The sequence below is a fragment of the Prosopis cineraria genome, unplaced genomic scaffold (assembly GCF_029017545.1).
Source record: "Prosopis cineraria cultivar Desert tree isolate PC_DT_omini unplaced genomic scaffold, ASM2901754v1 PC10, whole genome shotgun sequence".
NCBI lineage: Eukaryota > Viridiplantae > Streptophyta > Magnoliopsida > Fabales > Fabaceae > Prosopis > Prosopis cineraria.
Window position 1 is genome coordinate 12,150,217 of NW_026555341.1, and position 16,453 is coordinate 12,166,669.

The 16,453-nt window shown below is 26.9% G+C and overlaps 1 protein-coding gene across 3 annotated transcripts; it reads right to left on the reverse strand.

Annotated features, from left to right (window-relative positions):
• Positions 1-10,641: 10,641 nt before the first annotated feature.
• LOC129284341 (uncharacterized) lies at positions 10,642-15,534 on the reverse strand. 3 transcript variants are annotated; one of them, XM_054919784.1, is made up of 9 exons: positions 15,319-15,532; positions 14,457-14,826; positions 14,067-14,100; positions 13,614-13,814; positions 12,349-12,438; positions 11,867-11,932; positions 11,694-11,785; positions 11,563-11,610; positions 10,642-11,076 (listed from the first exon to the last, which is right to left on the reverse strand). In XM_054919784.1, the coding sequence occupies exons 2-9, from the start codon at positions 14,777-14,779 to the stop codon at positions 10,959-10,961; spliced, it is 972 nt and encodes a 323-aa protein (XP_054775759.1). In that variant the 5' UTR covers positions 14,780-14,826; positions 15,319-15,532; the 3' UTR covers positions 10,642-10,958. The 3 variants fall into 3 exon arrangements, with proteins under 3 accessions (XP_054775759.1, XP_054775758.1, XP_054775761.1); XM_054919783.1 differs by having other exon boundaries at positions 14,457-14,841; positions 15,319-15,531; XM_054919786.1 differs by lacking the exon at positions 11,867-11,932 and having other exon boundaries at positions 14,457-14,841; positions 15,319-15,534.
• Positions 15,535-16,453: the final 919 nt, after the last annotated feature.

The following is a 16,453-nucleotide window of genomic DNA, read 5'->3' on the forward strand; positions in this document are numbered from 1 at the left end:
TAAAAATATAAATTTTTAAAAATATTCCTCATTTAATATATTAAAATAAAAAAAGACATGAATTAATTATAAAAAAATAATAATATTAAAATTAATGTATTTAATTAAACTTTAATCTATTTAAAATATTTTATATTTTAAAATAAATTTTTTTTAAAAGTATCATATAATTTAGAATGAAGGAAGTATTATTCTTTTTGTTTGAAAAATTAATTATTTAATTTCATATTTTTAATTTAATTTTAACTCAATCCTTAGGCCTTATTCCAAACAACTTGGTTCATATACTTTCACTCAGCTGTAAATTAGTCTTTAATTTTTAAGTCAGTGTAACTCAATTCCTCTAATTTTAGTCATTTAAAACTTTAGTTCCTAAACTTTGATAATAATAACAACTATTATTTATAATTTTATTTTTTAAAATATAATGACTAATATTTTAAATAAATAAAACTATAGTGACAGAGTTGTGAGAGTTAAAACTATAAGATGGATAAAGTTTTAATTAAGTTAAAACTATATAAACTGAATTGTATTAAATTGAAATTTATAAATTAAAGTGTAGCTATCTCATGATTATATAAATAAAATGATTAATTTTTTCCTTCTTTTGTGATACATATGTCTGTACTCCCTCCTTCCTTTGTGCTTGTGCTATCCACCCCCCCCCCCCTCTTTTTCTCTTTCATTTTGTTCCTAAGCAATGGTGCGTAGATGTCTTGTTATTTTAGGTCATTTTGTGCATCGAAATTTAGCTCGCCATAATGTGAGGATTAGCTCTTCTGCTATACTCAAATCTCGTTGTTTTAAAAATATTTATTATCATAAGTTTTCCCTTTCATCTCTATTGAATATTGGAGAAAAAATATATTATTTAAATATGTATATTTCATAAAATAAATTTAATTTATTAAATTTTTAGACAACGTTAATGAGTCTTAAGATTTTTTTTTAATTCTAGTAAATGTACTAAAAGTAATTTATGTATAGGACTAGAAGAAATATATAAGGCATTCTCTAAGGGATAAAGTTAGTTTAATTTACCAGGAGTTGTTGTGAGAAATACCAAATGAGTTTCTTTTTCAAAGGAAAAAAAAAAATACGAAATGACTTTTCTTTTTCACCCTTAAAATTTTAATAGTAGCCTGGTGACTTGCGCTGAAAAATATAATTAAAATATTTTTTAATTTTAATAAATAAATCCAAATAAGAAATTTTCTTGAAAATGTCTTTGACATTTTATAATAACTACGGGATATTTTAGGATTTTATGCTCAAGCTTTATTTCGATGTGTTGATTTTTTTTTTAAAACAAGTCTGGATTCTATGGGTCTTTTTGATTTTTATTCTCATTTTTTATTTTTAAAAATTATTTTCTAATATAGTATCCAAATTTTTTTAAAACAAAAAAATGAAAATCCATTACATTAATTTAAAAATAATTTTAGAATTAAAAAGAGACTAACAGTGATGGTTATAGGAGTTAATGTTAGTAATTTATGATAGAAATTAATTAAGATAATTATAACTTTTAATAACCAAATGTATTATGTTTTAAAATAAAAAATATAAATAATTTTAAAAATAATTAAATAAAAACAGTTATATACATTTTTTTCATTTTTATATTTTCAAAACTAAAGAACAATTTTTAAAAACTAAAACAAGCATGTTCTATTTAACGTGACCGTGTTTGTGGGGCCTTAGGGCTGTTTGTTTTTAAAAATTATTTTTTATGAAAAAATTGGTCGGATAAGTATTTTTCATTTAATTATTTTTAAAATTGTTTTTATTTTTATTTTTTAAAAAACATAGAAATAAAAATTATAATTATCTTAATCAATTTCTATTATTAATCACACCATTACTGCCAATAACCATTATATCAATTTATTTTTAAATTTTACAATTATTTTTTAATTGAAAGAACCCAACATATTTTCATTTTATTTTTTTAAATAATTTTAAAAATTATATTATAAATTAATTTTTAAAAATAAAAAATGAACATAAAAACTAAACAAGTCTTGGTATTATCTTTTGAGATTCTTTTTTTTTTTTTTCGGCCAGCATCTTTGACTTTGGGATTCCACTTTATTATATGGTGCTCGTGCAAAATGAGGAGTGTCATTTTGTGAAATCCACTAATTAAAATATAACTTCAGTTGACTTGTTTGAGTTTCATTTTGCCATATGTATACTAAACATGTTGTGATGATGATAAAAAATAAAAGAAATATTGGAAATATATAAAGTTTAAAATGTATTAAGCTATTTTAGTGAACTAAATTATTCTCTAGCATACTTAATTTAAAAAATTAACAAGATAATTAAAAAATTGATTAGAAATATGTAAAACTTAGCGTGTGGCCAACCAATGATTTAAGTTATTTTAATGAAACAGAGCATCTTCAAACATATTATCCCTTTGGTATTAGTTAGTGCCTATTTAAATTTAATTGGGTATAATAGATTATAAAAATAATTGATTAAATGATAAATTTTAATAATAATTAATTATGTTATAACACAATCTATTTAGACATAATTCTTTTAAAATTAATTTTGACAAATTTAAAAATATTTAGATAATTTATTCAGAATTAATTTTTGTTGTATAAATTACCATAAAGGATATTTCCTTTCAAAATTAATTATTAATAATTTTGAATCTAATTTTATTAAATTTTTTATATTTTATTTGAAAATTAAAATATATTATTTAAATTACATATCTAATTAATTATAAAATTTAAATTATATTAATATTAACATTTAAATTACTTAAATACATAATTTAATATTTTAGTTAAAATAAATTTAATAAAAGAGAAAGATTTAATTTTTAAATATTAAATATTAATTTTACAATAATTAATGGAGATGATAATATATAAATTGATCTCTAATAACACCATGGATATGAGTTATATTTAACGAAGATGTTATGCAATGCCATAAAATTTTAGCAACATAAAAAATATAGCAATATAATGAATGACGCAAAATCTCTTTCTCTGGACCTTTGTAACAATTTTTGTAATAACCTTAAATTTTAAATTAAATTAAATTAATTTTTCTCTACAATTAATAATTTATTTGAATTAATTTTTTAATAAGTGCTAAGTGAATGATGGTGGTTGACAGAAACTTATGTTAGTAATTTTTTTAAAAATTTAAAATTTAAATTTTATTAAAAAAAGAGAGAATTTAATTTTATTTTTATTTAATATTGAGCTTTTTTATAATTTTTTTTAAGTCTTTCTTTGTCATTTTTTCCTAACATTTTTTGAATACCTTTTTCGGAGAAGCCAGAGACCTCATGAAAAAACGTGCGTTTAAAACCTAGAATCGATTTTTGGCTTTTTTTGGTTTTTTGGATAATTTAGCCCAAAAAATTAATTTTAAATTATTTAATTAATTTTGGCCCTTATTCAAACACATACTTATAAGATACTTTTAACATATTTCACTGAATTTTTTTTAAGAAAGCTTATTAATTTTGTTTAAAAATTTAATAATCTCTTAATTTTACCCCTATTAATTATACATATTTTAATAATATATTTTTTCTCTTCAACTTTTAATAGAGGTCAAATAAAAAAATTTGTGATAAAAATTTACTGAGATGATTTATAAATAGGATAAATAATTTTTTTTACTTTGTAAATAAAATTAGAGGAGTATTTAATGTAAAAAATTCAACAATGATGATAATGATAATTAAAGAGTAAAATATTCTTAGGTAAAAACAGTGTAATTTTTACTCAAAAAAAGTGTACTTTAAATTTTGGATAATAAACTCCTGCATTAGCGTAATTTTGACAGAAAATCCTTCACGTTTTATACTTTTTATTTTCACTAGTTATAATTTGTTCTTCTTCAATGAAAAACTAATAATTGTGACGCTAGGCGACCATAATAAAATTATATTTTGAGTTAAGATATATTTTTATCTTTAAAATATTTACAAAATGCACCTAATACCCTAAACCTAAAACATTGATTGTAGTAATGTTACGCTTAAAGCGTTAAAAGAAGAGCAATTTTATTTGGGTGACATAGGACCCACACACATGTCCAGTGCAGTACACGTGGCATTTATGTGCAGAACTTGAAGGGGAAGACGATAGGGAAGAGTTGATGTGGGCTGCAATCGAGAGGCTATCGACTTATGATAGATTAAGGAAGGGCATGCTGAGGCAGATCTACATATTAATTTGGGTCTAAGTTATGTTCGGTCAGATTTTCAAACGATCAACATTGTATATTTAACGTTAGAGTAAAGAATATTGCATTTTAGTTATTTTAAAAATAAAAATATTATACCAAATAGTTTAAAATATTTGATATTTATTGAAGAATATTTTAATGGTAAAATTATACATTTATCATTTTATTCTTAAAACTTCATTTCTAGATTTCTTTTTTAAATTTTACGTTAATTTTGAATGAAATAGTTATTATTTTAATTTTGGTTGCAATTTTGATTTTGCACCTATAAATTATTTCATTCGTGGCTTCAAACTTAGACAGCCACCATTTTTAGAGTATTTAAAAAAAACTGAGAAACTAAACTCGTAGTAATTTGCTTATTTTATTGTCGAGGAGGATATCAATAAATGACTTTTAAAATAATTTAATATTTGCTAAGGATTTGGATGCCTCACATACTTGTTTTTTTTTTTCCTTTGCCAAAGATGGATCACATACTTGTTAAAACAAGAACTTCACTTATTAATTGTTAATATTTATTTATTAGCAGCCTTTTTATGAAATAAAATTGCTTCTAAGGTCTTTTATTGATGTTCTCCCCATTTATTAAGTATAAGCAACCATTACAAGTTAGCTAGGCCAGTTTAATTAATCATGTATACTATTTTTCTTTTATTTTTATGTTAAATTGGATGAGAAAAAAATGAATAATGACATGTCTCCCTACGATTCAAATATAAGCAGTTTTTAGAAAAAAAATGGTATACCAATAAAATCTTCATTCCCTTAAAAATATACATTGTTTTTTCTCTTTACTCCTAATTTCAATTATTAATGCACTTTATGATGAGTAAGAAATAACTTTACGCAAAAATTTAGCCATTTAGGTCAATAAATATATAGGATAAAATAAATTTTTTTTTATATATTAGGTTGCTTATATTTTGAACAACAATAAATTAAAAAAATATTTATATTTTGGATTAGAGGGAGTAAGTTAGATTGTTAAGTAAGAGCCCCGCATCTCTTTTATCTTCCATATATATAAAAATTTTTGGTCCATCAATTTTGTCTGCATAAGTCATGGTACAAAAATTGGATCGGATTGATAACCTGATGAGTCAGTCACCTGACAAATCTAATTGATAAGTTGAACTGGGGAAGCTATGAAACCTAGCTTCAACCCAATTGACTTGGTTTACTTTTTTTTATTATTTATTTTTTTTTCTATTTTCCCTTCTAAATATTGGATAATAAATTAAATCTAAATCCTTTAATTCATGTTTTCAATGTTGTTGTATTTTATTTTATTTTCTAAGACACATAAGGTTCTATAGATGGATTTTTCATTTATTTGAAAATGGACTTTTTTATTTGAGTATTTTTACATATCCAAATTAAAATATATTATGACAGACCTAACTTTAAGTTGACCCTTCATTGCACTACTAACTCTTAAAATATTACCTGAATTGGCTCAATAATCAATCTATTTTTTAGTACTTGGGTCTAAGTTATCAATTTAATTCTTAGAGTATTTATCAATCAAGTATTTGAAGTTTCATAACCATTACTCTTTGTGGTGACACTTTAAATCATAACGACTAATTATGTATGCTTATGAAATTTCAATGACTTGATTTATAAAATTAAACTTAAAAATTAAATTAATAATTAAAATAAATTTGAGAGATTAAAAGTCTTATTATCCATATTATATATATACATATATGTCACACATTATAGCTGCTCAAGACCATACTAATTTTATTTTTCTTAATTTTATTATGGACATATATTTTTTTATTAGAGATAATTCTATTCAAAATACAATTAGGTACTAAATGTGCACTTCTCAACAAGAATTTAAATATTAACCTAGGAGAGATTAATCCTTTTTACCAAATTCAACGCTGGTTGGTTCTAAAGTTATTTTTTATTTCATGCATCACATAAGAAAATTTTATTATTTTTATGAGAAGGACGAGACAAATCTACTAAGAATAATGCGCATTTGTCACGCCTGAAGTATGCAGCCATATTCAAAGGGAATGCCATCCACGGGCACTTAATTTCTCTGACGTGTTTCTTACCTGCAGGATTATTGCCATTTGTACATCTTTCTATTTGAATGATATATGCATCATGTATGTATATGTATGAAGTATATATGTATAATGTGTTTGTAATTGTGTTCCTATCCATGTCACTTTACATCCATTTATTATTTATTTATTCATACTGTTGCATGAATTATTTTAGTCATAAATAAACAAATGGGTGCTTAGAAAGTTATACAAAATTACATGTTCACATATTAAATATAGGAAAAATTAATCTTTTAGTCTTTTAACTTTTAATTCACTTGTAACTTAGTCCCTTAACTATGACTCGTTGTGAATCAGTCCCTCAACTATGACTCACCTATAACTCAGTTTCTCAACTTTTGAATCACTTATAAATTAGTCCCTAAACTTTTGTTAATTTTTTTTTCATGTTAACTTATATGTCTCACATCAATGAGCAAGGGGAGAATATTTTAAAAATAATATATGAGCATTTTTTATCCCTTTTATCTTATAAGAAATTTTTTTAAAAACATTAAAAAATAAGGACTAAGTATAATAGGTGAATCAAAAGTTGAGAGATTAAGTCGCATCGAATTATAGTTGAGGGACTGAGTCACAATGAGTCATAATTGAGGGACTGAATTATAAGTGAGTTAAAAGTTGAAGGATTAAAAAAATAATTTTTCTTTAAATATATTATAAACAGGGAAATAAAGTAATAAATAATAAGAATTTATTTATCTAGGGAAAAGTAAACCTCAGGTCCTTATATTGATTTCAATTTTGACTTAAGTTTTTGTAGTTTATTTTATTTTAATTAAGTGCTTGTAGTTTAATACGTTATATACGTTAATTCTAAAAATTAAAATTATTTTTGAATGACTAAAATTCTAAAAATAAAAATACCTTTAAAATTTATAAAAAATTTGATTTAATTTGACCCAAAAATTTTGATTTAATATTGTTGGCCAAAAAAAGAGAATTTAATTCAATACAATGCTTATATTTTTATTAATTTTTTATAAAAATTTTATATGTATAAAAATTATTTAGTAGACATAACTTAACTATATAAATTTTGAGTTAAGAAATTTATGTAACTAATTAATTCTAAAGTTATATAATTATTTGTAACAAATTTTTTCATCACTTGGCCAATACAAATTTAATCTAAATTGTTGGAAATTATTTCAAAGCTAATCCTTATATGTTAATCCTTAAAAGTTGATCCATTATATATGTTAATCTTTAAAAGTTAAAATTATTATTGAATGATTAAATTTCTCAAAATAAAAACACTTTTAAAATTTATAACAAATTTTAGGATAAATTGGCTCACTAGCTAAAAAAAAATCTTACACCTAAAAATATGGACTAAATTTTGTAAAATTTAAGAATGTGGCCAGTTCATATTAAAAGGCTTTATCATTTAAAAATTAAAAATTTACAAGAAATTTATTATTAATATATAATAGTGTGTCATTGATAAATATAATAAAATAGTCATGATGTAACATGTAATGAATATTAGGCTATTTGCTTGATTTAATCCTATAATAAAACCCCAAAATTTTATTAAGAAAAAAACATAACTTTGAACTCTTGCACTTTACTCATGTTTTGCTATATGTCCCTTTATTTTTTTGGTATTCTAGATTTCTATACTTTTATTTTTTACTGTTCTAGGTCATTAAATGAATAAAGTGTAGCAATCTTAGAGAGATCTAGAATACAAAAAAAAATAGAGAGATTTAGAATAATGAAAAATAAAAGTGTAGTGACTTAGAACATAAAAAAAATGTAGGGACTTATAGCAAGACGTGAACAAAATATAGAGACCTAAAGTTATATTTTTTTTTATTAATATTTTTGGCCAAAACAGGAAAAAAAGATAATTTAATTTAATATAGTGTTTATACTCTCTCTATTAAAAAATATAAAGTATTTTTTGAGAGATTGAATGTTAAAAAATGTAAAGTATTTTTAGTATTTTAAGATATAATTAATATATTTTTTCTAAAAGTCACGTAATAAATAAATCACTTTATATTTAGTTTCAAGTTAAGCACCCTATTAAATAAGGGTAAATATAAAAAAATGATGTTAATTTAAAAATAATTAACTAATTTATTAAAAAGAAATTTAATTAAAAATGTCTTATATTTTTAACAAAGTAAATATTTTTATTAATTTTTTATAAAAATTCTATATGCATAAAAATAATGTACAAAACATAACTGAATTATAAAAATTATGTAACTAATTAATTCGTAAGTTATATAATCTTTTAATAAAAATATAAAAGCTCTAAATATTTTTTAAGGAAAAAATTCAAGAATTTAACCTTTTAGGGATTAAAAAAATTCTAACAATTTAAACTATAAGGACTTCATTAAAATAAAATAAATTATTAGAATATAATTTAAAATTGAGAGAAACTATAAGGATTTGTAAATTATTATTATTATTTTATTATATAGTATGGCTTACCACATGTTGATAATTAGACAAGGACTAGTAAGCCTCAAGTTCAAGCTTACATGATTGCAAAATTATTATTAGGAAAGTTATTTCTCATATTATGGTTTGTGGAACTCAACAATATTCAAATATATTTCAATAGTACTGGATATCAAATATTTTAAAAAAATTACATATTATAGTTTATATATTTGTATATACTTCATCAGTAGATATTTTTTAAGGAATAAAATATTAAAAATATTAGATATTTTTAGTCTTTTGAAGTATAATCATTATTTTTTAAAAAATATCCTACTATAAATCACTTTATATTTTTTTAGGTGTAAATAGAAGTAAATATGAAAAGATAAGATTATTTAAAAATAAGCAATTATTTTATTAAAAAATATAGTTAAAAATATTTTATATTTTTTAATGAAGGGAGTACCATTTAAAACGTGAGAGAGAGAGAGAGAGAGGGAAGTTATAGTATTTATAATACGCGATGAATTACAGTTTATTTTAAACCGAGGTATATAATTCACAGAAAATATGTTTAATTAACATAACATAGAGAAGGGCGGAAAGAATAGAAAGAGGACAAACCTTACGTGGTTTTACTTTCAAAATATTTTTTTTCTTTTTACCATTTCATTTGAGAAGTCAAGAAGTGAAAAAAGATATGTTATCGTTTTATTCAGGGGTAATTTGCCCTCTAAATTATAAGACCTATGGTGTCTCCAATTCTAAACTCACTTTTTAAGTAATTCCCGTCTTAACTTTGAAAAAAGTATAATATAATCTTTATTATTAATAAAAATTAAGTTTAACTGTTAATTGATTAAAAATTAATAAAAAAAGACTAAGAAAATTACAAAAAAGAACTGAAAACCAAGAAAATTTTCTGTAATTTTTTAGTCCCTTTCTAGTCAATTAATGGTTAAAATTAGCTTTTGTTAATGACAGATCATACATTATACTATTTTTAAAAGTTGAAAGGAAATAATACACAAAAAACAAGTTTAAATTTTTAAACATTTCTAGACTTATAGTTTAAGGATCAAATTTTTATTTTACCCTTTTATTTAACTAATCAAGTTGGTTATCAATATTTTTTTACGTTAATATTAGAGTTAAATAGAAATTTAAATTTTAAATTCGTATTTAGTACATTTTAAATTTTAAACAATTAAATTTGAAGTTACCTTGCCTATGCTGGTAATACCAAACTAACGTCCTCCCTCCCTCCCCACTTGGATGCGGATATGGGAAGGGCCATCCACATTCGTGGGATGCAAAAACTTCTCCGTAAAAGAAAGCAGAAAGCAGAAAGAGTTCTTATATAAAAAGAGAGAAAGAAAATGCAAGATTGAGAAAAACAAGACAGGCTCAGAGACTCGATAGAATAGTTGGAAATAGCTAAAAGCACCTGAAGTGTGAATTCGTCTATGATCTTCGGTATCCACGTGCAAGAAGACTAGAGCAACAGATCAGATAAAGGCACCCTAGCAAGCAAAAGCAGATGAGGAATGAGAAAGGGAATGGGGCAAATTGTGACAAAGTGGATGGAAGAAGACTTCTTGGTGGAAGAAGAGACACCAGAGTGAGAAAGATGGATGCTAGTTTGAAATTAACAGCAGAGTGACATTATCCCAGATTTAATTGTTCAGGCTGGACCTATAATTTAAAATCCAAATTACCGTTTAATCCTTCATGCTATCTGTCTAAATTTATAGCTTGGTGCTAAAAGAAAAACAAAAATCTCTCTTTGCATACAGCTAACTTTTCTCATTTTCACCTTGAACATAAAATCATCATTTTTTATGCTTAAATTTTCATATGAAACTGTCATCCACCCACTAATTCTTTATTTTCACATGATAATTCAACAAGACACAATGAAAATTGCTAGACTTCATTCCAGTCCATTTTAAATTTTAAATAATGAAACTGCCTGGAATTCATTTTTCACGATAATTATCGACAATACGACTCATCTCAAATTTAGTACAAATTGTAAGAGATTCAAACATGAATCTCTACCCTCAACATTGGCCACAGAGATAAAATAATGGCAAGCTCCTCTAGACACGCCTCTTAGTATTTCTTAAAGAGAGAGAATGTTAGGGCTTCACAAAAACAGCTTTTACAACCATCATTGTTGTTCAGAATCCTTCTGCAAGAACGAACACTGGAATCAATACGTTAATTTCATCTCACAATCTGAGAGGAGCCGGGAAATGATCTTGACAACCACAACTGCTTCAGCTTCACTACCAAAGCAAATGCTCCATAGCATGGAATATGCATCAGACCCACTGCTAGGTACCTAAAAGTCCAAGTTTTTGCAATACACAGCAATAAGTAAAGATTATCTGAACATGCTCTCTCTTGCTTGAAAGATCCCATCTTTTGTTTTCAAGTTGGTCACATTTCAAGACATTTACTGAAAATGATATTTAAGATTTCACTTGCTTGTATAATCTTGTCTAGTAACATTCAAATATCACAAGCCAATCTGCCAGCCATTCTGGGACTAGGAGACTGGTCTATAAAAGAAAAGTAGATCAAGGCCAATCATGAACAAATATATAGACTCATTCATCAAGATAATCTCCCTTATCTTGCTGAATGAGTCTACCTAAGAATTTCTCCATTTTTAGAAACTCTTGTTGTCTCTATTCATTCTTTAGTTTCTTAGCATATGCTCTCCCTCCCTCCCTCTCCCTCCCTCTCTCTCTCTCTCTCTCTCACACACACACGAAGGAGGAGAAAATCATTTGAATGAAGGTCAGAAACAGAATTAACAACATACCATAAGGGAGCAGATGGGGATGACAAGTCAAGGAAAGGATAAGGCCACCTGCAAAGAAGTTTAGCAAAATTATTAAGACCATAATTTTGTTGGAAAGCTATGTTGGAGAGTGAAGAGAGACTGAGTTTTACCACATTGAAACACAAAAATGGAGGATCCATTGGAAAATTACGAACATACTTGTCCACAAGACAAAATACCCGAACCGAAACATTGGAAATCTCTGATATGTTACCAAGAGACAATGGTGAATCAGAACTTGATCATTGAGAAAGAAATTTAAACCATGAGATGCCAAACTCACCAAGCAATTCAGTGCCATGTCACCGAGAAGGAAAACAGCATTAACTGAGTGCATGCAAACAATCAACTGCAATTTAATAGTGCAAAATTCTTTTCAGATGAAAAATTCCCTTTACAAAATCTAAGGGTAGCATGAAGGACTCCATTACTCTTCAAGAGTGAAGTTAGCATCATGTACAAACACATTTCCCCATCTCCAAGATTTCTCAGTCATGATTAACGTATTGAATGTGGTAATTATTGTTAATTATTGTTTATCAGATAGTTCAAAGAACAAAAAATATGATTTATGTTGATTCAGCAAAGTGATGAACAAAACCGCTAGCAACTTTGATGAAAATGACAGAAATTATCTTTATTTCCCATAACTGCAACACTGGAAAGTATGGCCCAAAACTTTACAATTGCCCCCTCCCAAAAAAAATAAAAATAAATAAAATCCTGAGAAAAATATATGCCACGAACAGAACTGATCGTACTTACAAAATCCAGTGTGATTGCTTTCCCATTCAGAAATGGATAGAGAATGAGCCAGAACACACAGTCAGTGAGTACTACAGCTCCTGCGCACATCTATAAATTGCAAACAAAAAATAACAAGGAAAAAATTAGTAGATAGCTTACTGGATTCGACTTAAAATGCCTAACTGTTTGACATTCAAAAAAAGAAGTTAGTTGTGCAATGAAAACCAAAATAAATAACAAAATATATCAGTTTAACTTTTTGAGTTTGTAAAATAGTTAGGAAGCATGCAAGACGCATAAGAAGACATCTTAGGAACACGACATTGACAGAGACTGCAGAACATAATTTTGCACACTTCTGTTGGTTGTCGATACATTCATTGCCTATCCTCGATTTGAAACACACTAATCTTTAGTAATGGAATTGCGCTCTGGCACTTTGCATCTAAAGTTTTCCAAACAGGGAAATCAAGTGCATTCCTGGAAAGGACAATATTATTACTGTTCCAACATAAATATCACAAGAACTTCATATTGCTGAAGCCTGAAGAATTTTTTCCATGAAACAAATATTATTACCACAGAAAGGGGAATGATGACCTTCTCAATAGTGTTCTCGAGGTTTAACAAGTATTTTGCTTAGAAAACAGTGTAAAAGAACCCCAAAAAAAAAAAAAACAAGTGTTGCATACTCAAGTCATTGCCTCGTAAAAATTTTCTCACAGACTTAGGCTTGAAACCCAAAATGCCTTAAGATAAGTTTCTCATATTCATTCCAGATTCAAGAGAATGAACAGATATCTGCTAATGCTGTTGCTGCCTCTTTTTTTTTTTTTTGGGTGATAAGGTAGTGTTGTTGTGGTTAATTGTGTACACTGAATGGTGTCTCAGGCACCTTGGAAAGTCAACCAGAAATAGAAATTATGTTATTTGGAGACCCAGGTTTTCAATAAGTATAAAACATGACACATCTTACAAGAGGCTGCCTCCAAATATAAAGTATGATACAAAGTGTCAACAAACATGGTAATTTCAGAACCAAGAAAACTCCATTCAATCAATCCCTTCCTTCCCAATAGGACACCTATGTATATATATATATATATATGTATCTCGCAAGGGTAGTTGTTAACTATTACATTTGATAGTCAGTTCTAACTACCCTAGAAGAATTCCCTCCTGTATATTGAATGCATCAAAATATAACCTGGGATATTGGATTAATTAAAATTAAACATTTTCATGTGAAATATCTAAAGCAATAAAATCATGAAAAATGTTACCTGAAAAATTATTTGAAAGATATAAACCCATACACCAGCAGCTTCCCGTGCATTAGGCTCCTGAAGAGCATTTGAATTCTTCAGCAGGTTAGACATATCTACACCAACTCCAAGTGTTGAAGCCATATTGCTGCTTGGCATGACAGCCCCAAACTTATTTCTGTTGACGTGATATCCATATATGGATAAAGATAATCCAAGCTGCAAGAGAAGTTGAAAGCATAAGTCACTTGGAGGGGTATGAACAAGATACATGAATCGTGAAATTTGACAGGTAGTTCTATTGTTCTCTATCAGGAGGATCTGAACCTGTAAGTTGTGCTGCATTTCTTACAATCTAGGTCCTTCTAACGCCATAAAAAGGAAGAAAAAAGTCCTAAAATGTCCTCTTGCAGTTTATTCTGTGATTTTCTAAAATTAATATCTAAAAGAGTTAAAGATGTTAGATGTTACCCCAAAGTAAATAACGACCAAAGAAAAGGTCCACCTGTTCAGCACAAGAAAGAAACAAAATTACACGGTCAGCATATTATAATCAGGATTCAGGAGAGCTGGTTATAAAACCAGCGTTTCGAACTTTATTGAAAAATGAATCATAGACCCATCCTTCTCTTTTCCTTAACTCTTCCTTGATCCATTCCTGATTCATACCAAGGTGAGATAAGAAGCACATCCATTTCTAACTGAGGCTTTCCATTATATAGATATCAACCATGTCTTGGCATGGTACTGAGAAACCTTAAAACTGGATCTTGGAAGGACAGAAATTCTCTTTAATTGTTTGATCCAGCTTATCAATGAATTGTTTTATACTATACTGCAGTGTATGAATGTGAGGCTTACTGAGTATAGAAGTAAAATATGCCACCTCCATTGCAAACGGCATCAGCAATGAGCAATCCCAAAAGCACAAGAAAAGCAATTAGTCTATAGGCCAGCAGCCAAGCAGGATGAATTCCTTTGAGACATGTCATCCATGCTTCATCCTTATATAAGAAACCAGCTGCTTCCCGCTGACTCTCTCTCCCCTGACGTCTTGATCTCTTCAATCCTTCGTACTTCCATATTAAAAACAATCCAAGTACGACGGAGGCTAAGATGAATATTGCACAGAGCAAAAACCTCCAGTTCAACCAGTAACTTAGATCAGTAGTATCTGGAATCATGGTGGGCTGCCAAATATAACTTTAAGGCCGAGATATGACACTTGCTTCTGCAAATACGCGTTCTGATCAGGTAAACCAAAGGGGAACAATTTAGCAGGTGATACTCAGATGGGAAAATAGGGTAGACAAAGAAAGAACGATATGTGGAAGAAAGAAAACAGACATACGAATTGATTTTGGTATTTGAGTATATGAAATTGATAAAGGAAGAAAGAGTTATAAGATATTTGGCCAAAAGAAAAGGTACAAGTAGTAGTCCAAAAACAAAATGGGAGAGAAACGAAATTTAGTAAAGACGAACTCAAATTCTCAATTCAGTCCCTCAGAACAATCATGACAGGAGAAATGGAAAGTCAAAATATTATAATCTAAGCCGGAATTCCGTGGAGACCAAAACCAATTCTTCGCAGGATAGTGAAACAGATGCATGAAAGAGAATGCACTTTCTCAGATTGTCTCATCCACATCACAAATGAAATAAAAGCAAAATCCTTAACCATCAGAGACTCAGAGAAAACTAGAAAAAAAACAACACTTACTGCTCCGTGGTAAATTCACAGGCCAAAACAAGATGCTTTGCTTCTTCCTTTCACTCGGTACCAGGATGAACAGTGAAGCGTGAAAGGTCAAAGACCGGGACGAATTCGATTGGCCTTCGGATTTGTGAGCCTCTGGGATGAGAAAAGATTCAATATTTTTGTGGGTGGTCAAGGAAGATTCATGAGCTTATTGGAAAAGAGAAGACCGAAGAGTGGAAGACGCCATGGTTTGTTATATACGCCCTTTGTTCTTTGTGGTCGTTAACCCTTTTAACCGTATCAGGTATTTTTATGATCATAATATATATATATATATATATATTTGAATTTAAATAATAACATAATTATATGAAATATCTTCCTGCTAATTAAAAAATAAAATTTAAAAATAATTTAATTATTATAAAATATTTTATATTTTAAATTAAAAATTATTTTTAAAAAGGTATCCAATAAATCAGATTGAAGGGAGAAGGTGAGAAGATTCTTGTGTTCAGATGAAATGGGCTACCATTGTACATGACATAAAAGAACCACTGATTTGGCGGCTTCCACTTGGTTTGGTTAGAGTAAAAAACTGCCTTAGTTGAGAGCTTGTGAAGAATCGGTTGAACTGGCCTCAAACCGGTTAAAATCCACAAAACCATTTAAAAAATTGATTGAAGTGGTTCTCTAATTTTTTTTATTTTTTAATTTTAATTCAGATTTACAAACTACTATATGCTAGTAACTAATAAACATTGATAAATGAAAAAATAAACAAAAATTTTAAAAATATGTATAGAATATGTATATATGTATATATTTTAACGTTATAAATTATAAATTAAGAAATATGTATATATTTTGAATTAAAATGATAAATATTGATAGATATTTCTTTTTGATTTTATACTATTTTGTTTGAAATCTAAAAATTTATTTTTATTATATATAACTATTTCTTTTTATTTCAAGTTCATGTTATTTAAAATATATTATTTATTTATTTATAATATGTTAAATCATGATTCAAATCTCGATTTAAATTATGATAAACTATAAACTAATCCCTACTGGTTCAATGACCAGTCATTGTTCATGACTGTCTATCAATCACAATTAATTTCACAAGGTAAGACTTATCACAAACACC

Bases quoted from the DNA above. Each gene is read 5' to 3' on its own strand.
- LOC129284341 (XM_054919784.1), bottom strand. From the start codon at position 14,779: ATGATTCCAGATACTACTGATCTAAGTTACTGGTTGAACTGGAGGTTT. The intron at 14,101-14,456 runs GTAAGCCTCACA...TGTGCTGAACAG, and splicing joins ATATTTTACTTCTATACTCA to GTGGACCTTTTCTTTGGTCG. The intron at 11,933-12,348 runs GTAAGTACGATC...ATTAAATTGCAG, and splicing joins AAGCAATCACACTGGATTTT to TTGATTGTTTGCATGCACTC.